Below are 26763 nucleotides of genomic sequence, written 5' to 3' on the forward strand. Positions count from 1 at the left end.
AGCAGAGATTCAAGCTAAGATTGAAATCCAGACCTGTCTCGTTATTCAGCTACAGCAGTTTGAGAATTCCAAACAGAATGCCCACCCAACCCCTTCCCCTCCCCCCACTCCCACCCCCCCAAGCACACACTTCCTGCTGCATACATACTTAAAACAAAATCACCCTACTGCTCCAATGGTGTTCTTTACCATCTTAGTTTTGGCCTGAGCCTTGGTAATTAATGTCAAGTTAATGGAAGGTTTACTGTAGAATGTGTTTGGCTCCAATTTACACTATTAAAGAGCCTGAAGAGCCTGCATCCAATCAGGAAATGGTAATTATCTTTGGCTTTGTTATGATACAACGCAAATAATAGGTATATTTAAAAATTGGTACTGAACTTCCTTGGCACACACTTTGCTCTTTGCATATTGCTTTAAACTTTTTTTTTTTTTTACAAAAGTTCTCCATGGTTGACAAGTTTGCCTTCATCTCAACCCATTGTATTAATGTCTGTTTTTCATATTTCTAACTTTCTCTTTTTTTACCAAAATTAAATGAAAATGCTTCAGATTGACAGAGAGCCATCAAGATAGGCATAATGTGACTCAAGGAAATTATTCATTGTATTAAAAAAGCAAATTTCCAGGATTAGTTTGTTCCTTCCAGAGTCTGCCTTGTGTCTAGGATGTGTCTAGGGCCCACTGCCTGGGCACGTCATTACCTGTTGCTTCATCCTGATCTAAACCCAGCTTCTGACACCGCTGCCCTAATGGCTCTCGTGCTGTGTATGCCATCATCTACCTTCATGCCTCCTCAGTTTGGCATCTCAGCAAGTGATGCAACCCAGCTTTCTGCTCCTGGCACCTGTCCTGGGAAGGGTTCTGAGAAGCTAACCTTGATTACCAGGGTTTGGTTCCCATCTGCCTGGCAGCCGTGAGTCATGAGTTATAATCTGTGCCCTTATGATGACCCAAACCAGGGCGAATAGAAGAGAAAAGCTGTAGAAAGCGAATGCCTGCTGATGTGACTCAGCATGTCAATTTCTGACAAGAAAGAAGTACACACAAATATCTGTTGGTTAGATGGATGGGGTGGGGGAGGGCGACTGGATGGGTGGGTGGAGGGGTGCCTGAAACTAAGTGAAGGGTAAGGTCGGTTCACCTGGACTTTGTTAGGCTCTGAGGAGCCAGTGGTTATTTTAATGGTTGCTCTAGTGTGCTCTTGTATGATGTTGTTCAGTCAGTTTTAAAAAGCATGAAATATCGTCTGCTCGGTCTTCCATGACAGAGCATATTAACCAGTGTTGTTTATTTCGTGACACTCAGACTACGAGCTGTCAAAACCCATCTGCCCATTTAATCAGTTTTGGCTGGTTTCTGAAAACTGAAATTTAGCCTTTTACTGTTATTAGCTGCTATCCTTCTTCCAGTTAATTCAAATTTTCACAGGTCATGGTAGATCACAAATGGTATAATTCCATTTCACTACCATTCACAGGCTCTGAGTAACTGAGAGCTGAATGTTTGGACGCAGTTGGCTTGGGATACATTCTAACTTGTGGCGGCTTGAATTTGCTTGTTTCGGTTATTATAGCACATCCTTTTTTATTTTGGCCTCTGTGAGTTCTCATTGCTGTACCTCAGTTTGCAGCAGGGTGGCCTGTGCCATGATGGGACATCCGCTATCGGTTGCCACTGCAGTATAGGAGTGTGTGTGTGTGAACGTAAGAGTCAGACAGCCTATCAGTGGTGCCTGGAGGCGTTGGCACCCTGACTGCCATGCAGCCATGTCTGGTGTCCTGTGTATTCCGCTATGTCATCCCTGCTACAAATTGGCTTTCGGTACAATACCTTGCATCCCATCAGCAGAGGCTCCTGGTTTATGAGGATATCCTGGTGCAAAATATCAAGAGAGGCCTTTCCAGTTCCAGAACTGCTTTTAGAAGGCGGTGTGGTTTTCTTCCTTCTTCGATTGGGGGAATGGAGCAAACCGGGGGTAGACAAGAGCATGGGAAGAAACTTCTCCCTTTGAGCTCATATCCAATAAGCAGTCTTTCAACAACTTGAGGTAATGCCCTGTCATGACTGCTGGTAGGACTATAATGAAAGAAACCTAGGGAAGGTGGTGTGAAGCATCCAAGGAAAATAGTCAAAAGATGGCTCCATTCTTCTGTCTCCTCCTTCTGAGGACACAGGCCCTGCCCACAGTCTGGGTCCCCTCCCCCACGGCACCAGTCCAAAGAGGAACTGGGGAGATGAGCAGAGGAAAGAAGGCTAGAGGTTGGGGCATGTGACTAAGGTAACTTCAGAGATGATACATGTTCTGTGTGATTCCTGAGAGCAGCAATGTGAGCCATGAGCAAGGATTTAGAGACACGGTGTCTCCATCGGTGTATTTGGTATAGTTAGAGGTTTCTAACTTGAGTTAGAAATCTCACTGGACCTGCCTCTCCACCATGATGCTAACGTCCATCTTCCCTCATGAGAGCTTTCTCCTATCTCTTCTCTCAATTCTCAGGCCTTCATTTCCTGTTAACTATCCAAGATTCCCATTCACTGTAAAGCAGAGCAATTTAATCTTTGCTTTGCCTTAAACCTGCTTCTCTCAGATTATGCCATAGCCTTATCTTTCATATTCAACAGGGCCATTCACAAGATTGCCATTTTTCCATTGAGATTATGCTGTCTGAACACAGAATTGATGGCAGTCACTAAATATGTCAAATGTACCTTTTATCCCCAACTGACTCCCTCTGAGCTATTAAATAGCACAGCCCTTAGAGACTGGTCCACCCAAGCTTCCATCTCGGTTATCCACGTCTACACACGTTCCTTTCACATTATTTCCCTTCTCCTTCCTCTCTCCTTTTGTTCCATTTACACAGCCAACTTTGCAGCCTTTCCCACCTTGTCAGGATTGTAACCCATAGGCCCAGACATCTGACCTCTCTACTTGCTCTTCAATAGCAGGTACTGGGCCAAGATGTTTAGCGCCATTTTTTTCCCCTCAACACGTGTTATCAGCCAACATCCACTTCCTCAATTTCCATTTCCTCTTGCTCAGGGGGTTTCTTGAACTGCTGGAGGCAGTCCAAAGGGTACAGTAACCATGTCTTCTCAAGGTTTATTTTTCTCTTTCTCTGACCCCCATCGTTTAGTAAGTGATTGCTTTAGCCACATGGCCTCACAGAAGTGCTTCATCTCATTCTTGAGAAAAGCCAATGTGATGTTTGAAGATCGGAAGGAAGCCTTAGCTGTTGCTGCCAAGTGCTCTTACCCTGTTCTTCACAAAAGTCATCCATCAGCTGGCCTGGCCCAGGGCTGTTGGGCCTAATGCTGTCATTGCACCGTGATTACCTGCACTGGCCCTCCTGCCTGCCTTAGCTGCGATCATTTCTCATGAGTATAATTCATTGCCAACATTGAGAGCTTGGGGGTGATCCATTTCCACTGTCTCCTGTAGCTTCTAAATAAAATATTTTAAGCAAAGAATAGACAAAAGGGAAGGCTGAGGACAGTGATGAATTCCTACATCAGTCCCAGCTGACATGTCCCCCTCCCAGAGCAGGACCAGTGCATTAGGATTAAAGAGATCACTCATATCATGATATTTTTGTAATAAATTGCAATGTTCACTGTAGTGTGATTGAAGCCTTTTTTTATAAAGGATGCTACTGAAATGAAAAAGTCCTCCCTCAGTTCACTCACAATTATGCTGACCTTTTTATAGAAAGTCTAGCTGGTTAACCAAGCATTCAGCCAGGAGGATGTTGCCTCAGTCTGACAAACTGGACCCAAATACCGCATTAGTGCATCTTTGCCTCCTCTTTGCCTGAACCCAGAGCTCACCCCAGAGAGTGATGTGCCCACCGAACATGGATCTCGGAGCTGACTGATGTGGGTTCTCCCTTTGTTAGCTACTCCCAGGTACACTGCAAATGCTGCTCTCTTTGTTCTTCAGAGGAGGAAATACCCTACAAAAGCATTGTGGGCATAGGGTAAGAGGAAGAGAGTGTGCTCTGGGAAGGGGAATAAACATGAGTAGGGAGGAGAGAGTGTGAGGAGGCATTCTAGGCTGTGCTACCCAATGAGTGGCCTGTGGACCGGCAGCATCAGCTGGGGGCTTTTTAGAGCTGCAGAATCCCTTCCTAAACCATAGTTGGCATCCCTGATAGGTCTAACCCAGTGGTTCTCAAATGATGGTCTGGGGGCCAGTATCACCTGCAGATGACTTAAGTTTTTTTCTAAAACTCTAGTTTTGGATGTGCAAATTCTCTGTCCCCAACCCAGATTTACAGAATCACTAACTTTGGGGGCCCAGCCCTCCAGGGGATTCTAGGCCACACTCAAGTGTGAGAACCATTGCTCTAACCCTATTGTCTTTGCTGGGAATTGGCTCAGAAATCCAGGCTTAAGCCAATTAATGGCCATAGGATTGCTTTAGGAAGGCATATGGGACCCCAGTGCAGATTAAAGACACTCTAATGGAAGGTTATTCGAGTGTTTGAGGGAAGTTTTAGACAGAGACTCAGGAATAAATGGTTCCTCTCCCTGTAAGTGATGCTGCAGCCATCTTGTTGACAGCCTAAAGGGAGCTGGCACAGGGATAACACCAGAGGAGGGGGTAAAACAGGCAAAGGGCATCAGAGCTTGCCTTCCCTAGATTATAATTTCAGCCAGCTCAAATAGGCTGTATTTGCAGCTTAAAGCATCTCACTGACACAACTCTGATGCAGTGAAAAGGCTCCTTTTGCCTAGCTTTTCCAATGGCCTCAACTCTTCAAACACAGGTGTGATATTCAAACTGTGTTTCATAACTGGCGCAGTCCAGGCACTGACCAGTTGGACAGGGTGATGATAGCTGGAATATTTCTACTATTCACTTTGTGGGGCTCACCTTAATCAAACTATGCTTCTCATCACTCCTACAGCAATGATGGCACCTCTGCTAACATATACCGTCAGGGGGAGCCTGAGTTTCCCCTTGTCCAGAGGACTGTTTTTGATTTCTGAAGTCCTATCAGCCTAGCTGGAAACCACAGGGACATGGCCCACTGAGAATTTTCTTATACTCTGAAATTTCACTATTATTTTTTCACTTCCAATTTTTTCCTACACCTGTGAAAAGGAGTAGCTAGCACTCCTGTTTTAATAAATCATAAAATACTTCCTTCAGCTCTCTTCCTTCCTAAATATTCAAACTTAATAAAATTTTGATAATGTGAAAATTAATAAAACAAAAATTATTTTAAAGGATCTATTAAAATGAAATAAATCAGGTCTCAAAAAATTTATGCTAGAACAATGTATGTGAATCTAAGGTATTAACTTTTTTCAGGATTATTTTAGTGTTGAATTGATTTTGTTCTAATTCTTTGAAAATTAGTATTGCCTAAATAGTGTATGTACATGGTGACACTAGTGTAGCTTCATTAGAAAACAGTTGCCTATATCTCAAACCAAATAGTATGGGATTTTAAGGTACTCCATAAAGAGAGAGTGGTTAAATGAATTCATTAAAATCAGAACCCAGGGCCTTTAACATAATGACCATGGGTACGATGGTGTGTGAAATGAGACATACACGTTTTAATATGACTTTTGCATTCACCACTGTTGGTAATAGCTAGAGCGTGATAGCCTGAAATTGCAGTCTGTTTGCTGACGCCGGTTTCCCCTGCCCATCATAGGCATACAGTTTCACTTCAGTGGAGGACAAGCAATGAGAACACCGATGATTAACAACTAGACCTCTCTCTTCTGGAAACGTGAGATACTGAACATATATATGTCTTACCGTTTGTTTTTTTTTAAATGCCATAGTGGGATTTTACTTTCACTCAGATTGAGATGTTACCCTGATGACACCAACAGCTATGTAGACATGTCATGAGGTTGGGCAGAGCTGAGTCAAATATTTACTACCATATGCTCTGCCTTATCTCTAAGTAATCAGTTACATACTCGAGTCCCATTGATAAATTCTTCTCAGAGAGGTAGCTAAAAAATATCTTTGAATTTTGATATAAAGTTAAAAAAACAAAAAAACTTTTTTTTTTAAGGACTCTGTATGAAATCACAGCATCCAACTTTCCAGACTGTTCTAGATTAATAGCACATCACATTGAGGTTCCCTGTGTCCCTGTGATTTGGCAGCCTGCACCTGATGATCACACTACGTGACTTAATAGGTGACTTCAGAGCTACATTTCCTATCAACATTACAGCTGGTATCCAGCCTCTTAGAATAATCAACCAAAAACTATAACCTAATCTAGCTCTTGGAGTCCTGTTCTTTGCTCCTAAGCTGCCAACATGACTGGCGGAGCTTGGAGCTCATGGTAGGGTTTTCTAGGAACACCTCTTTCTGCAGCCCTCGGGCAGTTGACAACATGGCTTCTTGTTCCTCTTGCTTTTTGTTTTTCTTGTTGTAATTAATTTATTTCTCAGTTACAGTTGACATTCAGTATTAATTTATATGCATTTCAGGTGTACAGCACAGTGCTTAGACAGTTATACAATTTATGCAGTGATCCCCCTGATTAATCTGGTAACTACCTGGCACTATACATAGTCATTGAAAAATTATTGACTGTATTCTATATGCTGCACTTTACATCCCCATATAGCTCCTCTTGTTTTTTGTGCTGTTTGAATTATAGAAGCTGAATCAAAAAGGTGACAACTTTAATCTCAGGAAATCAGGGAAAAGGTCTTTTTATTTCTTTAATCATCAATTCTCCCTTATCTCTTCAATCTTCTCTCTCTGGCTTTCTTCTAGCATACCTCTTAAATTGATTCTCTATATATTTTAAATCCATCCTTTCCCCTCAAATTCTGCAAGAGTAAGCCAGCCTTGAAATTGATTGGGTTGATAGGTTCTACTATTCAGCATATTTCTCTTGTCTCCATTAGAAATATTTTTAAGCAATTAGATGAAACATCGGGATGTAATTGTGCCTGGTCGTAGGTTAACCTTTTATATTGAGGCAGGTTCCTTCACAAGTTGATGATTTTCTAACATTTTTTATTTCACATGTGGATTAGTTTAGATTCTCAGCTCAGCACACTCCAGAACGTAGACATGCCAAAGGGTTTTAGGGGAAATGGCCATGAAGGATAAAGGACAGAGAGGAGGAGAAAGTGGGAAATGCCTCCAACCACGAAGTCTGACACCTGTGCAGGAGGAGGGAAAGAAGAAGTGAGTTCTACAGCAAAGTTCTCAGAAAGTTTGGGTGAGGCAGATAGTGAGTCCTTTTGCCAAAGTCACCTGTTACAGGAACCGCTTGTCTTGCAGGGATACACCTGCATTAGTGTGCTGCTGGCTGGAGCAGCCCTGGGAAGAGGCGTCTCAGTGTGACTGCTGTGGTAGGTGTGGAGATGCAACGCTGGGGCTGCCAGTCAATGATTCTCACACAACAGGAGATCATGGCCGCCGCCTAGTGACTGGCACTTACCCTTAAGCTTTATGTTTTCTTTGACCGAGTAAGCCTTACTATGTTGGGTGATTTCTCTTTCTCTACTCAACTTCACCAGGTGTGGCGTCACTTTGTTCCAGTTTGGGAGATGAGAGAATTGCACTCAGAAATTGTGGAGGGTCCTTAGTAAATAACACAGAGCCAGACAAAGGGAGAAGGGAAACTTTAGGGAGACCTTTAAATTGCCTTGACTGTAGATGTTATTTCAACAGCTTTGTCTAGTGGGGTTAGGAAGAGAACTAGATTCAGAGGCACAGCACAGTGAGATTCCTGCTATATTGAAGAATTTATCTTCCAAATAAAAGTGACTGTGGGCAATGCTCTTTTTTAACCTGGCATGACTGTGGTGGGGGCTGTTGTGTTTTCTTAAGCATGCTCTCTGTCCCGGGAATGAGCTGGGAGTGAGAGCTGCAGCAGGCACCTTCCCACACTAGCCTTGCTACTCTTCCCCAGAGACTATTATCTTTTGCTTCTCACCAGCTCTGCAATAAGCTGCCTTCACCTCCAGCCCCTGCCACTCTGAGGCTGGGAGAATGTGCATGTGTCCTGTGGAAAGTGCTATGCACTTCCTCTCCACACACACTTCCCTTTGTGGAAGGTGCATCTCGAGTCCATCTTCCTCCACTCAACCTTACATTGTGTCCCTGGCATTTCGATGGCACCATTCTCAGTTTCAGTTCTGATGTAGACTTTCATTTCCTTTTTTGCAACAAGGATCTTCCTGCAGTGGAAAAGGTGGTGAATCTGACTGGAGTAATCTACTTTCTCACACCTGTTTGCACGGATGATTTGTATAGGAGGTCAAAGAGGAGAACGGTAAGACGAAACAAAACCTAAATTCTGTGTAAATGCTGTATTCAGGGAGATTAGTGGAGGCTCGGGCAGGTTTCTTCTGATAGCAAACCTCTCGCCTTTAGGGGGCACCTCAAGTGATGTTGCTAATCAGCCTGAGGTGGGGGACCCGTGAAGCCAGCAGAACTTGGCCCTGGCACCCCTCAGCTCCCTTTCCTGTGTCCCTTTCTCCCTTACCGCGTTCTTTCTCCACAGCACCCCCACAGTACACCACCCACGCTCCCCACACACATGTTGTTGTGGTTTCTCTGGTCAGACGAACAATTAAAATTTAGAATAAAGTCAACTCATTAGGGCTTTTCCACTTTTCAAAGAGAATCACAAGCAAAGTCCCAGGGAGCAGTCTCTAAATAACAAAATGATAAAAATTTCAGGCACTGCATCCCTGAGGAACTTTCTGGAGACGCCTCAATCCTACTGCTCAGGTTGCTGACCCATCTGTCAACTTGGAAGACGCACTGACAGAAGGGCTAGATCATGGAGTCTGAGGTACTTTGGGCCTGGCCCGCAGCCAGAGAGGCAGTCTCCTACTTCCTGTCCCTTTTCTCTAGTCCACCCCTCTGGGGAATCTCAGATTCAATCCAACTAATACATAAAGAGCCCCTATTATGTGTTGTGTGTTTTCACTCATCTTTTCTCACATTTTTATATCCTGCAGAGTGCGGTGCTGAACATCTCAGAGATTGGTTGACTTAGGCAAAGCCACACAGCTGTTAGGGGCTTGAACCCAGAGCCGATCCTAAACCCAACATTGGAGCACCCTCCTCCACTTTCTCAAATCTTATAGTTACAGAAATTTAAAATTGTCCCTTGACCTTGAAGGGTTTGCTAATAAAACCATCTAGGTTCTGAGCTATGTTTTCTTTTGACCAATTTTTCAAAAGAAAATCTCTTCAAGGTTCTCACCTCCAGCAGTTATGGAACCTTACTTCTAACCTCAGCATTCTAAGCACACGAGCCCCCTCAAATGTGCTGCTACCATTGGGATCTTCAGAAGGGGCCCAGGAGGCCCCCATCCCTTTACTTCTTCTCTTTCCAGGTGACCATTTGAGTTGTAGGAAGCTCATTACATGTCACATAATCTAGTCGAGTGGCTCCCAAACATGGTTTCATAGGTAGATTGCATCATAATCACCTGTGGCAGTGTTCTTAAAAATACAGATTAGCAGGCTCTCTCCCAAAGACTCGGACTCCATGGGCCTGGAGTGAGTTCCTCTCGATGGTTTTGATGCACAGCCACGTCTGGGAGCTCTTGGACTGAGAATGGTCATGATGTTGGAGTCTGAAGGTTTGGCCTGGGGTTACTACCAGTCCCGAGGGCCTGCTGTGCTCACTTGTGAGCTGAGAATGAATAATTCTTGCCTTCATACACCCTCTGAGGCAATGTATGGAAGCAGATTATGTCATCAGCGTTAACACACATGGTGAAAATGCTTTACAAATAAGAGCTTATTTCTGTTCATTCCTCTTCTCTACAGGCACAGCCAAGAGAGCATCAAAAATGTAGTATATCAGTTCAATATTTAATATCCATCGAGTTTTTATCCAAGGGGTAAAGCTGCTGTGACTCCTTCCTTATAAGGAACAAAGAATAATCTCCTTCTTGAGATCTCCTAGGTGATTTGTCTGTCAATACCCAGTCTGCTGGCCCTCTTCCAACTCTAACACTTTATGACTCACCCTTTCAGCTTTAACCCCACTTTTTTACCCCAGAAAAAAAAGCTTCCCCCCCCCCCCCAGGGAGATGTCATTCACGCTCCTTTGTCTACAGATCTTTCTCAATAAGCCTCCCTGATCATCATTTCCATTCCATTCATTCAGTGCTTAAGCTACTCTCGCTCTCCTCAAACTTGAATGCACATTATAGGGGCCTGGGGAGCTTGCCATAGATGTAGCTTCTCAGGTCCTGCTTCGGACAATTTTGGTCCAGAGGCCTGAGGTGAGGCCCAGGAAGTTGCATTTAAGAGGCACTCCAGGGAATTCTGTGCACATCACCCAAGGAGCACACTTTAGGAGAAACCTTCTGTCTTCCTGTCAAGTTGGTATGTGTTCATTTTGATTCATGACATGAGGTTTGTGGCATTTAGAAGGGATTGGCCTGAGGATGGCCTTTTCACTGTGAAGAAAAGTTTGGCTAAGCTCCGTAGTGCCTTGCTACTCAACTTGTGGGCTACAAACCAACAGTTTCTTTTTACCTGGGAGCTTGTCACAAATGCAGAATCTTGGACCCCCACCCCAGGCTCTTGAAACAGGATCTGCATTTTAACAAGACCCCCAGGTAATGCATGTGCTCATGAAGGTGTGAGAAACACAGCTATCAAGACAAGAACATGGGTTTGGAGTGAAGCTGACTTCGGTTTCATTTTTTGAGCCATAATTTATCAGTTGTGTGAGCTGGGTTAGTGGCGTCACCTCTCTGAGTGTCTCTCTCTTAATGAGTGAAATGAAAATAATAGAAACTGCAAACATTGTTTGAGTTAATTCCCCCTGTGATTTTGATAAATATTACTATGTTGTCTAGGAGAATTCCTAATAGAAAATAGTGCCTCGTAAATGACAGTTTCTTAAGGAGTCTTTCTACCTTAAGGAACAGTGTCCAGAATTTACATGGGGAACGTGAAAATTGCTTAAGAAAGCAAATTGTTGTTTAAACACTGCAGGCAAGCAATTTAGATATACACTCCAGAATTATACAGGGGAGTACTTGAGGAGAGCAGGCTAAGAACACTTTTTGTGTGATGTAACAAAAGACAGATGGGGCTATGCAAAGAAAAGACACGGGCAGTGGGTAACAAAAAGACCGAGTTCCCTTCCCCAGAGATACCACAAGGACTGTGGATTCCACCAGCAAAGTGGATTGGGAGGCTGAGAGAGGAGGCCAGGCAACGCACAGTGACAGCTGGCCATGGCTTTCTGGAAGGTGGCTGAGAGATGGCAGTCATGCTGGAAGTGAATCAGAGAACATTTTTCACCGGATGCCAAGTCTCAGCGTGGGCCGAGTCAGAGTGACATCTGGAAGTAGTGAGTATCGGAGAGGCTCTGGTCAGGGCATGCAGGGGCAGGAGAGCTGGGCGATCGGAAGGTGCCGCCATGGCCAGTTCCCCTCCCACCATTACGTTTGTGACTGGAGAGGCGGTTGCTATATGATTAACGGTGCGGCCTCTAAAATCAGAAACCTTCACACTGCCTTGTATTCTCCGCCTACTTTGGGCAAGTTATTTCACCTCTCTGTGCCTCTTTTTATTTTCAAAATACAGCAAATGATAGAACCTATATAATAGAATTAGTGTGGTTTAAATCAGATAATGTGTAAGAAAGGTCTAGCACTGAATAGGTTATCAGCTTTTTAAATTTTAACTTACAGTAACTATATTACATCCATAAAATGGACAGCGAACAGAGCCATCAATGGGAATGTCAGCTGGGAAATCTTTATGTCTCTACATAACCCTGGGGCACTGAGTGTTTGACCTATGTTAAAAAGTGAGTTCTGTTAGTTAAACTTAATATAATTTTATGATAATGGTGCTTGTCTTAGAATTTAGACATTTCCAGGAGTGCTCAGAAAGGGATTTATATCCAGTGATAGTCAATAAAACTAATTACCCAATTCAGGAAAAATTACACTGAGAAAGCTGCTTCAGTTCTCTTATCTCCATGACTTATTAGCAGGGCAGAGCGGACAGAGAGCTTCCATCGCTATAACTCACACTCCCCACTGTTTTCATCCTGTCACTCCGCTGCTCAGGAGAAAGTAGCCCTGGGCGAGGTGTTCCAGGGCCTCTCCCCCACCCCCAGCTCCCATCAGGGGACTCCACCTGCCTTCTGTCCCCTGCTGTGCCTACTGTTCAGATCCAGGCCAGGCATTCTGTGTTCTTGGTTGAAAAGACACCTTATCCTTTTTAATTAGATTCCTTTTGAACATGTCTAAGGAGCCACATCAGCTGCTCTCAAACACTGACAAGTCTAATATAGTGTAGAGAATAATTTTATAAGCCAGCCAAAAATGAATCCAAGTAAACAGTAGCCATTTCTGTTCGGTAGCTTGAGAATTTAAGGTAACATCGTGTGATTTAAAGGACACCTATTAAGCTTTGGGGGGAAGAGTTCATTTTGATAGGTCACTTTGTGCCTTTTAACAGGATGGGTTTTTCACTCTTCGGAGGACGGTACATGGAACATCCAAAGGGTGTTGATACAGTGGCTGTCATCATTGTCGTCATCATTCTCCTCGTCCTGATTGTGACTCCCCACAGATGACAGAGTCCAGCCAAACTCCAGTGCCCCAGGTTGGGGGTCCAGGAATGGACTCAGGAGAGCATCATTTTGTAAGTCTAATTGTATGTTCAGTGTTGGGGTTGGTCCGTCACAGAAAAACAGTGCTACTTGGCTGAACTATGCAAAGCGAACCTTGACAGGATCTGTTGGGAGAAACCTGCCAGTTGTTGGAGGATTCAGCATTACACTGGGACGCTGACTGTAGAGTGGAGAGTATTTCCAGGCAGAGAGAACGCCATTTGAGAGCGCACCCAGATGGGAAATGGTACCCGTTGTTCAGAGACCTACACACATACATTAACATAACTGAAGTGGAGGGTATATGGTAAAAAGAGAAGATGAGAAAAATAGTAGCAGATGGCGTGTGACCTCCTAAGCTGCGGGTGGGGCCGGGGGTGGACCTGATCTTGTGCATGTGGGCAATATGCTGCATAAGGGTAACAAGATCAGAATCAAATAAATTTCCTGGTAAAATCTGTGGAGTGTATAAGGAATCTTCCAGAGACTTCAGGGATAAAAATATCTTTACAAGAATATAAATGTCACAGATTCAAAGCAGCCATGAAGCTAATACTCTCCACTCCATCTCTTACCAACAATAGCAAAAGCATCTGCCTTTAATTTTCACAATACAATTGTTCTACAAATAGTTGTTTGAATTTTCACCCGTCTGTGTCTTGGTGGTCACACCGGCCTCTCTTGGGAACAGTAGGGGTCTTCTGTCCCCTTGACTTCTTTGTTTCTACCCTGGTCTTCTTTCCATGGGACCTCTCACTTCAGCTTCTCTGAACAATATCTAAGGCTGTGACCTTTTAAATAAGTACTTAAAAGTCTTAGTAGGATTTAGATCTGAACATGAGCCAGCTGCTTTTACCTAGACATGCATGAAAAATCGCTATAACAATTTAGGAGCGAACTTGCTATTTCTGATTGGCATCAAATGGCAATAGGTGAATTATACTTTTCGTCTCTCAGCGTTTTCCCATTTCTTTTTTTTTTTATGTAATTTATGCTGCATCAAAAAAAAAGATCAGAATTCTCTCCTGCTGCACTGTGATGCACTTCCTGAAAGATTATTAACTGAATCAGTCATACTCTCAGAGAGATGATGGGGTCCAACTTATTCTCATAACTTACAGTTTGGGTTCATTTTTCCTCTTCCAAACTATTATTTTACTGGCAGTAAAAAAAAAATGGACCCCTTGAGCTGTCAGATAATATTTTGAAACGAGTATCATTTTCATGCTCATAAAGACCAGCTTGAAACGATCAGCAGGGTTATCAAAGTAGCCATGTTTTGTCTTTTATAAATGACTGAAAATGACTGAAAGTCCTGACCAAGAAATTTTTGGACTTGACTAGGGTAATGAATTATGATTTAATCTTTATTTTGAAACCAATTATCCTAAACTAACTTCCAGTTTATATCAGGGATTTCAAAGAATATAGAATATGTTTTACATGAGATTAGGCAACTGGCATCAGTCAAATAACCCTGTATAATAGCTGGTTACATCTCCTGAAACACATGGTCTTTGTTACTGAAAGAAAGCATTTATCTTTAGTAGAGTCTCTGAATATTGTTACTCTTGTTACTATTATTATAGTGAGGGTTCGCGCACGTGTGTGTGTGTGTGTGTGTGTGTGTGTGTGTGTGTGTAACTAAGCTGAGTGTCTTCAACAGGATGCTCGCATGACATAACAGGTAAAGATGGGCCTTCCATAATTTCTATGCATAATGGAATCCTTGAGTCTTTGGGCAGAGAAGATGGCTGTATACATTTGATCTAGCAGTAGGCCTTGCAGATGAGAACTGTGACAAGAGACATATTCCCCCATATAGTGTGCCCTTCGCATGGCAGGGAAATTGCCCTAAGCTTAGTCAGGACCTGGTTTTTAGAGCTCCGTCCAGAGGCAATGGTAGGAGAGAAAAGACCTTGAGTGTAACACAGAATAATACTACAGATGTTATTCTTTCATTTATGTGAGATTTTGTCCTAGGCTTGTTGTTAGACTCTGCAAAGGTGACTCAAATTAAGGAGTAGGTACACAATAGTGATGGCTTAAGATAGCATGGCCTTTGCTTGGATGTCTCAAATAAACTAACACAGAGGCTGGCCGGACCTTGTGTGCTAGCTAGAGCAGTGTGGACAGAAAGAGAAGGGGCAAAAGGGACCGTGAAAAGTTGGAAGTGTCACCAGTGAGACCAACCATTTTCCGGTCAGCTCTCATCGCTTGGAGCAAATGCAGAACTCTGTGAGCCAAACAGTCTGCCTGTAAGAAATTCCAGACCAAGAAAGAACTAGAATGACACCAATATGCTAAACATCAGAGGCACATGCCTTGGCTTTGGAGTGACATTATGGGTGAAGCAGTGGCAAAGAGATACCCCTTGTTTTGCTACAGGAGGACCTCAACGGCAGCCATGAAGGGAGGAGCGTGTTATCTTAACACTCCAGCAGGAGACAGGAAGGTGCATATGTGTGGTGGGCAGTGGGAGAGCGGACTGTGATGTTACGGGGGTGAAAGTTCAAGTGAAACTATTGTTGGTAACCTATGTGCTCTCTTGTCTCAGATATGTAAGAACTGGGGGACATGGATCACTTTATTAGAATTCACACAAGAGAGCCAAGGGCGTGAGCGAAGTAAATGCACCTCCCTCCCCACTCCCACTCCCCAACCCGTGGTCTTTTCTTTGTGTCGTGAGTGGGTCGTGGCTATCAAAGTAGCTGTCTCACTCACGTTTGTGTTTTTCCACCATGTTAGAATAAAACCATGAATCTAGTCCTACTGATTCAGTTTCCCATGGGCATTAACTGAGGAGAGTCTCCAATAGTTGAGGTAGAGCGGCTTCACACAAGAGGGTCACACAGGTTTATAAGCAATAGGGTGAGGCAAGGAGGACAGTCTTGCGAAAGAAGGATGAGAGAGAGTCAAAACAGGATGAGAACAAGAGTCTGGTGTTCAGCGAGAGTCCCTACAGTGCTGGGTGCTTCGCGTTGGGCATCAGGCCAGGCTGGTGAGATGGTCAGGAGGCAAGACTTCAAGTGCTCCCTCTGGGATGAGTGCAGGTGTTGCTGTCAGCTCATCAGTTGAGGCCTGAGCAATGCGCCGTCAGAAAGCTCGGAATTTATGCCCAAGACTGGGTGCTGTGCACCTGTCTGCAGTCCGATAAAGCTGTCCAGATGGTCACACTCCACCCTGCATCTGGAGTTATCCGGTGGGGCATTCACTGGGCACCCCTTTCATGTGATGCTCTGGCATGACTGTCACTTTGTGACTGACATAACTATCAAAATTATTCGAGTCCATTTTGTGTTCACAATTTGTGCTCTATACATTTTGATGTGTACATGACACAAAACCTCTTACTCTCTTCCAACATCTAGTTCTCAGATCAAACTGAGACCGTCCGTTCATGGACAATTCATAAAGCAACTAATTAATAGTTTGACCTTGAACTACCCACAAAGCCTTGAACAAGGTATCTCAGAGATGCCTGGAGACAGTGGCCTCAGTCCAAACATGTTTTAACATTGGCCCCATCCTGGACTTTCACATTACTTATTCTAATAAGAAAGGATAAATGTGTGGTTGGGAGGAGAGAGGTGTATTTTCTCTTGATAGAAAAGTCATTGTCTTCATCCTCACCCCTAATTCCAGCTCCAATTTCCTATTTTGAAATTTATTTAGCATCTCAATCTGAAAGTCCATTATCCTGTCACATGCAATATATCCTATTCTTACCACATGAACTCCTCATTTCCTCTCTTACTTCTTATATCATTAGTGGAACATCTCCATTCTCCCAATCACCAAACTTGAAAACATCTTTCATTTCTCCCCTAAAACTTTTCCTACCAGTAAAACAACATATCCTTAAATTATTCTGACTATTCTTACAATGGGTTACTCTTTTGTTCTTTGGTGCCATCACACCACCATAATGACAGCATACATCAATTCGCTCTTAGACTAATGCGTGCTTTCTCTACTCTGTATGTCACTGACACCTCCACATGTCCCTGTGATGTTCAGAAATTTAGTGTGCTTCCCCATTGTCTGAGCAGTCGAGTCCAGTCTCATTCCCCCATCAAAGCTGGTTGCTGCTATTTATCGAATCATGAAATTCCCACCTCTTCTCAGTTAGTAACCACAACCCTGGCCAAAGTCTACACAGATCCATGAGTTTCCACATCAACCCCACTGCTTAGCTAATTCTCAGACCTGGCAGATCCTCCTCTTCCTCTTCCTCTTCCTCCTATCAGCCTTGCTTTTTTTTCCCCCCTGTCATGTAAAGCCTGTTTTAATTCTCACCACATTTGTAAAGTGACCCTTAGTAACTTTGGCAGCCACCAACCTTGAATAGCTCAGAGCTACACATTTTTTGACTCATGGTGAGCATTCAATAAACACTTGAATTAAATTCTATTCTGTCATATTAACCTCATTCTCTTTCATGTGAGAAAGTATTGTCCTTTAACTACAGTATAAGGTCTTTGAATTTAATACATGCTTGCCAAATTGATTTGACTGATGTATTTATTGGAAGCCACTTTAATTTTGAAATCCGTGCTTGGGCATAGCCTATCAAAAGTGGCCATTTAAACACAAAGAACCATTAAGCAACTATTTCACTCCTACAGTTTATCTGAGCAGAGGATTGATATGTTTATCCTACTCCGTTTTCCTTTAGGGTACATGATATTAAGAGTCAGGACAAGCTCTGTTTATTTACATCTTTTCTACAGTATTATTGAGCACATACTGTGATACACACCCTGTGTAGGAAGACAGTTAAAGGAATGGTTCCTATTTTCTTAACATCTACGTTCTTGTTAAGAAAAGAGTAATGGAACAATGCAAGATATGGACCTTGAGTAAAAGGGTGGGATTTCCATAGGGAGCACCCGTTTCTGTTGAGGGAAACAAGCAAATAACCGTCTCTGTGTCTCAGTATCCCGTCTAGTAAATGAGTAACTTGAGAAGGATTATCTCCTGGGCTACTTTCAGGGACCCTAAAAAGGGGAAAAGGGTCCATGGTGGGGGAGGGACAGTGACCATAGAAAAATAAAGGGGGCTGAACAAGCATGGTCCATGATGCTGGTGAGGGTTTGGAAGGCTCTTTGGGGAATATTTAGCCTTGAACAGGTACATAGGAGGTGACAGGGGCTCAGGACAGTCCAGGTAAACAGTTAAAAGTAGGTGGGGCTCTGTGGCTGTCTCGGTCAGGTACAGCTCCTGACACCCACCTCCACAGAGTTTAAGGATGTATCAGACTCAGCTGGAACAATGACTTCAAGCTGTAGATAAATGTATAAGTTAAGGAGGAAGAAGAAAATTTACCCGGTTAAATTGTGAAACTCATTTTGAAGAGAAGAGTAAAATAAGATCACACGAGCTACACTTCAAATGCTCAGTATCCACAAGTGGCAAGTTGATAGCGCAAAATGTAGAACCTTACCATCATTACAGAAACTTCTATCGGACGAACTCTGCTCTCACAGCGAGTTCATTCTAAGCCCAGAGTGAGACCATAAAAGAGGAAACATTCACCCTCCCCAAGCTGTCGTTGGTTTTGTGACGCTTCCAGCATCCCCAGAACATCCTTGTACAGGTGACACAGGCACGTCAGATTTTCCCACCCGGCCTTGGTTCATTATAAAAAGTAAGAATCCTTTTTAAGACTAACCTTCCTCTACTTGTTGTATAACAATTTGGAGAAAGGAGTTTAAAAACATAATTAAGTACTGAGTCTTCAAACTCGAAGGACCTAGAGAGGCCCTTTTGGGGGGACAAACTCTGGATCCACCAGGGAAGGAGGTAGAACAGGAAACGAGTGAGGGAGGTGACATTTCTGAGGGCTGGAGGAGAAGGCAACAAAGGCTGAGTGTGGCCGACCACCTCCTACCCCCTCCAGAAGCTGCCATCTTGGCTCTTCATTCACTCACTCAGGCAGAACTGCAGGCAGGGGCAAGAGACTCACATATCGATGAACCAACCCATCTTTGGCCACAGAAAACGTAACTTTCTGTGATGGTTCCACGTGGCTCGTTAGGAGAGAATGAATCCCATGGCTTGGCTTTCCTGGCCCATGCCTTGCATCAGTACAGACTCTGAAGTCTCAAAGAGTTTTCTCTCAACCGTGTATTTACATAGAAATCATGTTTTCTTCAATGCGCTAAGTAAGGCACTAAAGATAATCAGACATCGTTTCTGCCCTTGTAGAGTTCAGAGACTACTAGGGCAGCGGTTCTCAACCTTCCTAATGCCGCGCCCCCTTAATACAGTCCCTCATGTTGTGGTGACCCCCAACCATAAAATTACTTTCGTTGCTACTCTATAACTGTAATTTTGCTACTGTTATGAATCGTAATGTAAATATCTTTTTGTTTTCTGATGGTCTTAGGCGACCCCTGTGAAAGGGTGGTTCGACCCCTAAAGGGGTCGCGACCCACAGGTTGAGAACCGCTGTACTAGAGGGATGTAAACATCTGGCATTAATGCCATCATTTCCACCTCCCTCACTACAGCAGACATTGTTAATTTATTATTCATTTATACAAATAGTAATTGAGTGTCTACTGTGTGCTCAGACTGAGCCAGGCACTGAGGATACACCATCAAATAGTATAAGGCTGAGCGACAACTACAGGAGAAGAGCGCTCTAAGTTGTATGGAAACATAGACAGCGGATGACTTAGCTGTGTCAGGGGAAGTCGAGGGAAGTCCTGAGAGGCAATACAGTTTTCCAGGGACTTGACGGAAGCATAGACGTCTACAGAGCAGATCAGGCGGGGTGGGTAGTCCGTGGAGGGAGAGCAGTGCCGGCAGACGGAAGAGCAAGAGCAGAGCCCACTGCTGAGAGGGCCCCTGTGATGTTCAGGGGACATGTGCTGAGAATGCCCTGGTGGCCAGTGGGTGAGATGCTGAGGTGGCCCCCGCCCAGGAGACGGAAGACAGTGGAGGTAACACCTCCGCTGTGAAAGGTCCTCTCTTGCCTGTTGTGGAGTTGGGACTTTATCCTGGTGACAACTAGGGCTCACAAGGGCACTTTAAGGGAAGTGACATGCTCCAACCTAAAAGAGGAACAGAAGAATTGAATGCTTAAGGGAGCATAGACACAAACATCATAGGTTTGAATCCCATCTCTGTCTAGTACTAGCTGTGTGGGCATGTCAGTTAGCTCTTCTGTGCCTCAGTTTCCTCACCTGCAAAGTAGAGATGATAATAATAGCACTCACCTCTTTATGGTGATTGAACGGGGTGATATACTCATATGTAAAGTGCTTAGAACATTGATTGGCCCATTAGAAGCCCTTCATGTGGGTCATTTCTATGCTTCTCACCCTGTTTTTGCAAATTTGAAAGCTGAGGCACAGAAAGACAAAACCATTTACTCAGGACCACAATGCTCCTTTTGGGTGGAGCCTGGAAACCTATCCCTATCCATCACACCCAACTGCTTTGGACAGGCGCATGATCAAATGTTCATCTCTCCTAATGGATCCTAGAAGATACATTGTTGTTTGTTTAAATGATGAAGAGGAAATTAATTCTTTTTAAAGTTCTGTCATTTCTATTTCCCCCTTTTTATCTGCAGTTGCTGCAGCTGCTTCCCAAATCGTGTTCTTGCACACTATTCTTTTAACGTGTACCATTTCAATTTCCGAAAACACAGTGTAATTTATCATACTACAAAGTAAATAAACCTGAGCAGAGACACAAAGCATTTATTTTTCTCCAGGAGAACTTCCCTGTTCTCAAGCACAGGGAGAGGAAACCTGTGGCACCTTCAGCAAATATATGCATCAGTAAGTGCATTAATCACATCATGGTAGGACGCTGGTCCAACTCTGCTGGAATTCTTTGCTTATGATTGAGAGAGAAAGCGTGTCTTTGAAGATTGGCCAGGTCTGTCCAGTCACTGCACCGGTCCAAGCTGTCTAAAGTGTGCAGTGCTTCCCACATTCACAAAATAAGCACATGGGAGATTAAATCTTTCTCAAGGAGGCATTTTCCCCAGAAGTCCATATATAATAACCAGAATGCTTTGCTCCGCAGATGAATCCTATAATATCTGTGGTCAGAAGTAGAGACTCTTACCACCACTTTGTGTTCAGATCAGGCAGTGTCTGCTTGTTCCCAAAGTGATGTGAATGATTAGCAACAGGGGTGTGATCAGGACCAAGAAAAGGAGTCGATGTGGCTAGGAGAGAAGACGGGGATATTTTCAGCTGTGAGGCTTTGGGCAAGATAAAGGTGGTAGAAGCTTTCTAGCACATCCAGGTCTTAGAGCTTAAGTCTTTGCCTTTTGTGAGAGAAAATGTAGCTGAGGCTTGGTTTAGCGGATCTAATGTAATGAGGTATATGTTTGGTGTATTCTAGTATTTTCTAGAGGAAGAATATTATGGGAGGAATGAAGGCTATAAAACTCCACAGGTCAGAGAAAGGGTAGGGTTCTGAACCTAGGTTTAGGTGAAGATTCTCCACCACTATTGCTATGCCCAGTAGTCCTCGGAGTTTCCAAAATGCCCTGAGTTGCCAAGGTTGCAGTTAGACCAGTGGGTGGCGGTGGGGCTCACACACAGCAGTTGGTTTGAATCACAAACATCAGCCAACTGTCAAGTATCACAGAGTTTTGTGGTTCTCAAACCTAGGGCACATTAGAATTTCTTGAGATATTTTTTCTTTTTAAATTAATAATAAGTACCCAGTAAAGTACGGAAATCCTAGGTCTATATCTCCATAAATATTTAAGAATTTACCTCACCCGTATACATCATGTGGGTCAAAATATAGACCATCACCAGCATCCTAGAAATCTCCCTTGAGCCTCTTCCTAGTCAGTACCCACTGGACCCACAGAGGAAGTTACCATCAGACTCGCCTCACTATTAGTTATTTTGCCTGCTTCTGAAGTTTATCTACATGAGATTATACCGAATAGACTCTTTGGTGCCTGGATTCTTTTGTCAGCGCGGTGTCTATGAGATTCATTCATGTTGCTACATATGGGGGCAGTTTGCTCTTTTTCACAGGAGTATAATATGTATATAATAATAGATGCATACAAATTTATATCTTATGATATGTTCTTGTTGAATTATTATGTCTTATAGCTTGTTGAATTGAAAATTTTATTGTTGTAAATGTCTCCTTTATCCCAAATAATATTTTTTGCCTTAAAAATTTTGTTGTCTGATCTTAGTAAAGCAATGCCAGCTTTTTTTTGTTTCAAGCTTGCATAACATGTCTTTTCCTTTCAATATTTCTGTGTTCTCATAATTAAGGTATATTTTCTTATTGCGAAATAAACGTTTTTTAAATTAGTTTTAGCTGTACAGTACAGGGCAGTAGTTATACTTTTTACCCCTCAAAGTGACAACCCCCATCCCCCAATCTGCCGCCCCATTGCCCCCCATATCATACTTACCTATTACAATTCCCTTGACTCCACTCCCACATTATACTTACATCCCATGACTATATATATATTCACTTATAGTTGACATATAATATTATACAGCATCAGCTTCAGGTGTACAGTGCAGTGATCAAGCCTCTACCCCATCCATGAAGCAGCCTCCCTAACAAGACATGTGACCATCTGACACCCTACAAAATATTTACATTATTAATTATATTCCCCGAACTTTCATATCCCTGTGGCAATATTGTGGTTACCTCTTTATGCTGTCTAATCCCTTCCCCTTCTCCCTCATCCCCACCCCCCTCCCATCTAGCAACCATCAGTTTTTCTTCTGTGTCTCTGAGACTATTTCTGTTTACTTTGCTTGTTCATTCAGTTTTTTAGATTCCACAATTAAGGTTTATTCTTATAAGACATATATTTTTTCCAGATTTTTTATTTGAATAATTTAATCTCTCTGCATTTAATGTGATTACTGACATATTTAAATATACCATTTTACAATTAGTTTTCTATTTGTCTTATCTTATTCCCATTTCTTGTTTTTTCTTTGCCTACTTTTGCATCAGTCTATTACTTTTAAATTTTATTTATATTTCTATTAGCTTTTTATTTACACATTCTTTTATTCTTCTCTTAGTGGCTGCCTATAAAGTATCCTTGATTTAACATAATCTACCTTAAGTTAATACCTTTACTACTTCTCAAATAATGCGAGGACTTCCCAATACTTTGATCTATTTGTATTCTGTCTTACCTTTTGTGCTAGTGTTGCCATTTGCTTTAATTCTACATTTATTTGAATCCTCCTAAGACTACTGTTATTATTAAAAAGAGAATATTCACTTAATTTACCCACACTTCAGCCATTTTAATGCTCTCCATTCCTTCCTACATTTGTTTGTTACCATCTCAGATTATTTCTGTTCTGCCTGATAAACTCCCTTTAGCATATTTTTTGGTAGACTCCTGCTGAAATTAATTCCCTCAGTTTTTCATGGTCAAAAAAATCTTTATCTTACCTCATTTCTGAAAAATACTTTTGCTAGGTATAGAATTCCAAGGTGACACTTCCCTTTTACATTATATCCATGTCGTTCTCTTGTCAGGTGGCTTCCATTGTTTCTATTAAAATTTCAGGTGCCAGTCTTACTGCTGCTTTTAGAAGGTCATGTGGTTGTTTTTCTCCTCTGGCAGCTTTTAAGACTTTCTTTTTATTATTATGAGATGGCTGTGTGTGCTTTTCTCTGTGTTTACCCTGCTTGGGTTTAAGAGAGTCTATAATCTGTGGCTTTATACTTTTCATAAATTTTAAATAATGAGATAACATATTTAAAGTGCTTAGAACACTGACTGGCACATAGAAGCCCTCTGCATGGGTTATTTCTATGCTTATCAACCTGTTTTTGCAAATTTGAAAGCTGAGGCACAGAAAGACAAAATCTGTGACAAAATTGGCCAGGATTACATATTTCTTCTGCACCATTCTGTCTTCACTTCATTTTAGTTCCCAATTACTCAATTTAGACATTTTCACTATATTCAATTTGTCTTACCCTGTTTTATTTTATCCTTTACATTTGGTATATGCTTCAATCTAGATATTTTCTAGTGACTACCTTCCAGCTGTGTAATCCTCTCTTCTGGTTTTTCTTATCTGCTGTTATACTTATCTATTGAAATCTTAATTTTAGTATTGCATTATTTTTGTATCTAGAATTGCCAGATGATGCATATATATAGTGTTTACTGGAGAATTTATCCATCTTTTCATCTTTTTCAACATTAATTGTAGGTATTTTAAAATTCATGTCTGACAACTTCAATATTGTAATCACCTATGGTCTGTTTCCATTTTAAGTTTTCTTTTTATCTTTTCTCTTGCCTTTTAGTCATTTGGTCCAATTTCCTGGCATGCTTATTAATGTGAATGCCAGACATTATCCATGAAAAACAATATGGGGCTTTGGAAGATTTTATCTTCCTCCAGAGTGGATTTAATATTGTTCTGGCAGGCAGATAGAATATAGGCAGATCGCCTTAATGCAAGCAGTAACTATCATGCTTTCAGGTTTTGGGAGGCACATGTATTTTCTGTTTGCCTTTACCCCTAGGGAATAGCTCTTTGTTGGGGGGGGGTCTCAAGTAAAATCCTGGGACATGTATAGTGGTCTCACCCCCTCCCCCCAGCAGGCCCAACTCCAATTTTAATCTCTCCAGTACCATGGGACTGCCCAAATTTCTGTTTAGCTTTTTAGCCTCTCCACAGATGCTTTTTGCTTGATTTCTTGGCCTCTAGCACCACCTAAGCCCCATGCACCACTTCAGAATGACAGGTGCCTTAAAAGAAAATGGCATACAACTTGGGCTCACTTCTCTGTGGCTTTCTTTTCTTTAAGATTCTTGGTCTCTCAAGTCCTTGTCACCTGGGTACCCTTGAACTTTCTATTTTATTTTTTTTACTTTTTATCCCAGAGGGATGGCTGAAGTTTTTAGTCCACTGATTTTTATTCAGTTTCTATGCCTGATAACATGAACTGGCAAATGTTCCAAAGAATAATAAAACAAAAATGAAAACATACGCCCCAAACAAAAGAAAACACAGCTGCTTACCCCAGTGTACTTCCCATCTTGGTGGGATCTTGTTTCCTTCAGCCTTAGGCTGGTTTAAGTGGTCACCAGACTTCAATGTACGTTAATACATTTGTGTGCTTTTCTGTAATATTTTCAGACATTTGAAGAGTTTATTTGACAAAACCTATCTTTTTAAAAATTATTTTAGCTATAGAAAGTTTTAGAAAATGTCAAATATATACAAAACTAGAGAGAATAGTATGATGAACTTACATGTACCCTTCACCCAGTTTCAACAATTAAAAGCTTAAAAGCCACTTTATTTTATCTGTATCCTCACACACATGTCCACGTTTATGGTTGTCTAAACCTGGGGAGAGGGTTGCTAATGGCATCTAGTGAGTATAGGCCAGGGATGCCGCTAAACACTCTACAATGCACAGGATGGTCCCCTACAACAAAGAATTATCCAGCCCCAAATGTCACTAGTAGAGGTTGAGAAACCCTGATCTAATTAAACCCTTTTATCTTGCATATGAAGAGTTCAAGACTCACAGATGTGAGGTGCCCTGTTTAAATTCAGTTAGTACCGAAATGATGGCAATAACCCAAGACTGTAGCCTTTTCCACTGCAGCCCTCTACCTCCTTAACAGATGTTCATTTAAAATGAGACACTCCCTATATATGTCAGACAACTGCACAGGGCACTCTTTTCCCTGAAAGATGGCAGTGATCGCTTCTTTCCTAGTAAATCTGAGACGATTTCTGCTTATTCAGCTTCTCAGCTGAATAAAATCAGCTAAAATGTGGGTGGTACCATAAAGCTTCAGTAAATTAAAACAGCCATGTGAGCAGCAAACACTTCTGGTTTTCTGCAAAATATTAAATGTGAAATACACAGACTTTGAGAGAAGAAAGTATACTTAGAGGTCATCCCATTCCACCTCTCATCCATCATAGTCATCTAGGCTGACTCTGCTCAGACAATTTCAGGGAGTGGAAGCTTAAGACATTCAGATGCAGGTTTGTAATGGTGATTACTCTAAATGCAAGGAATAATAGAAATTGCAACTGTGATTATGGTGACCATAAGGTAACAATTGAATTTACGTTTATACATCAATCAGGAAAGAGTTTCTCAAACAAAACAATGTGGGTTTGTTGAGAAAGTGATTTTAAGAGGGTGCAAAGGATGATATGGGCTGGGAAGTGCTTTGGCATGACAGGAGATGCAGTCAAACTTTCCAGGCCCTAAAAGGAGCCTTTGCCTCCAAGGACAAAGGAGCCAACCCACTATGAGGCCCTAAGTTCCTGGATCAGAATTGTTACTCCTGCAGGGAAAACCGTCGGCAGGATTTCAAGATGTAGTCATGATGGCTGACTGAACTGCTAAATTAATCAATGGTTGCAAGAGGGAGAAGGAAAACCTAAAAAACTTCTGTAAAGGACTCAAGCTCATAAAAAGACCTCTGTGATTTTTCCTGTCACCTGTGTGGCAAAGGAAGAGGAAGAGAAAACTTTTTTTTTTTTTTTACCTGAATCAACATTTTAGATAACTACTTTGGATGTGGGCCAGAGATGAAATCACTAAAATTAAGATAAAGATGTGAATTCTGGTTTTGAAAACTGTACCATTAATTTTTAAAAGTGGACTTTTGTTCTATAGTTACATTCTTACTCTCACCTCCCCTCCTCTAACTGACCTCCTCCCCATGTCCCCTCCATCTTCGCCAACTCAGTTAATGGCACTATCAGATGCTTAAGCCATAGACCTAGAGGTTATTCTTCTGTTTAGATTCCTTTTTGATTCCTGCTCCTCCACATTCTCTCACAACCAACTGAATACCATATCATATGGAGTCTAGCTCCTAAAATCGTCTCCACTGTAGACACTTGAAATGTCTTCACTGTAGAGATCTAGGTACAGGTTACCATATAGTCTCTTATTGGGAAAACTGCCACCATTTTTTCTGGTTACCCAACTCTTAACTCTTCATAATCTGTTCTCTACAGAGCAGCAAGAGGTTTTCATTTGTTTATTTTATTTTATTTATTTATTTTTTTGTTTTTTAAGATTTTTACTGGGGAATTGGGGGGATGGGAACAGTGCTGGGGAATTGGGGGGAGGGGAACAGACAAGTTGCTGTCGTTTTGTTCTTCAGTCT

The 26763-nt window shown here is 42.2% G+C and overlaps 1 protein-coding gene across 14 annotated transcripts in view; it reads left to right on the forward strand.

Annotated features, from left to right (window-relative positions):
* Nucleotides 1-26763, forward strand: part of LOC109396571 (uncharacterized) — a 61224-nt gene that overhangs the window by 19526 nt on the left and 14935 nt on the right. For 5 of the 14 annotated variants that reach the window (XM_019668464.1, XM_019668458.1, XM_019668465.1 and 2 more), the window contains exons 2-7: nt 5673-5750; nt 8175-8276; nt 8687-9929; nt 11131-11333; nt 12455-12481; nt 12569-12640. In XM_019668464.1, the coding sequence (XP_019524009.1) occupies nt 11288-11333; nt 12455-12481; nt 12569-12640 (145 nt within the window). In that variant the 5' untranslated portion in view covers nt 5673-5750; nt 8175-8276; nt 8687-9929; nt 11131-11287. Of the gene's footprint in view, nt 1-5672; nt 5751-8174; nt 8277-8686; nt 9930-10698; nt 11334-12454; nt 12641-26763 lie in introns of those variants that run through there. The other 9 variants (XR_002126861.1, XR_002126862.1, XR_002126865.1 and 6 more) reach the window with 6 other exon arrangements.

This window comes from Hipposideros armiger, unplaced genomic scaffold (assembly GCF_001890085.2).
Source record: "Hipposideros armiger isolate ML-2016 unplaced genomic scaffold, ASM189008v1 scaffold_526, whole genome shotgun sequence".
Taxonomy (NCBI): Eukaryota; Metazoa; Chordata; class Mammalia; order Chiroptera; family Hipposideridae; genus Hipposideros; species Hipposideros armiger.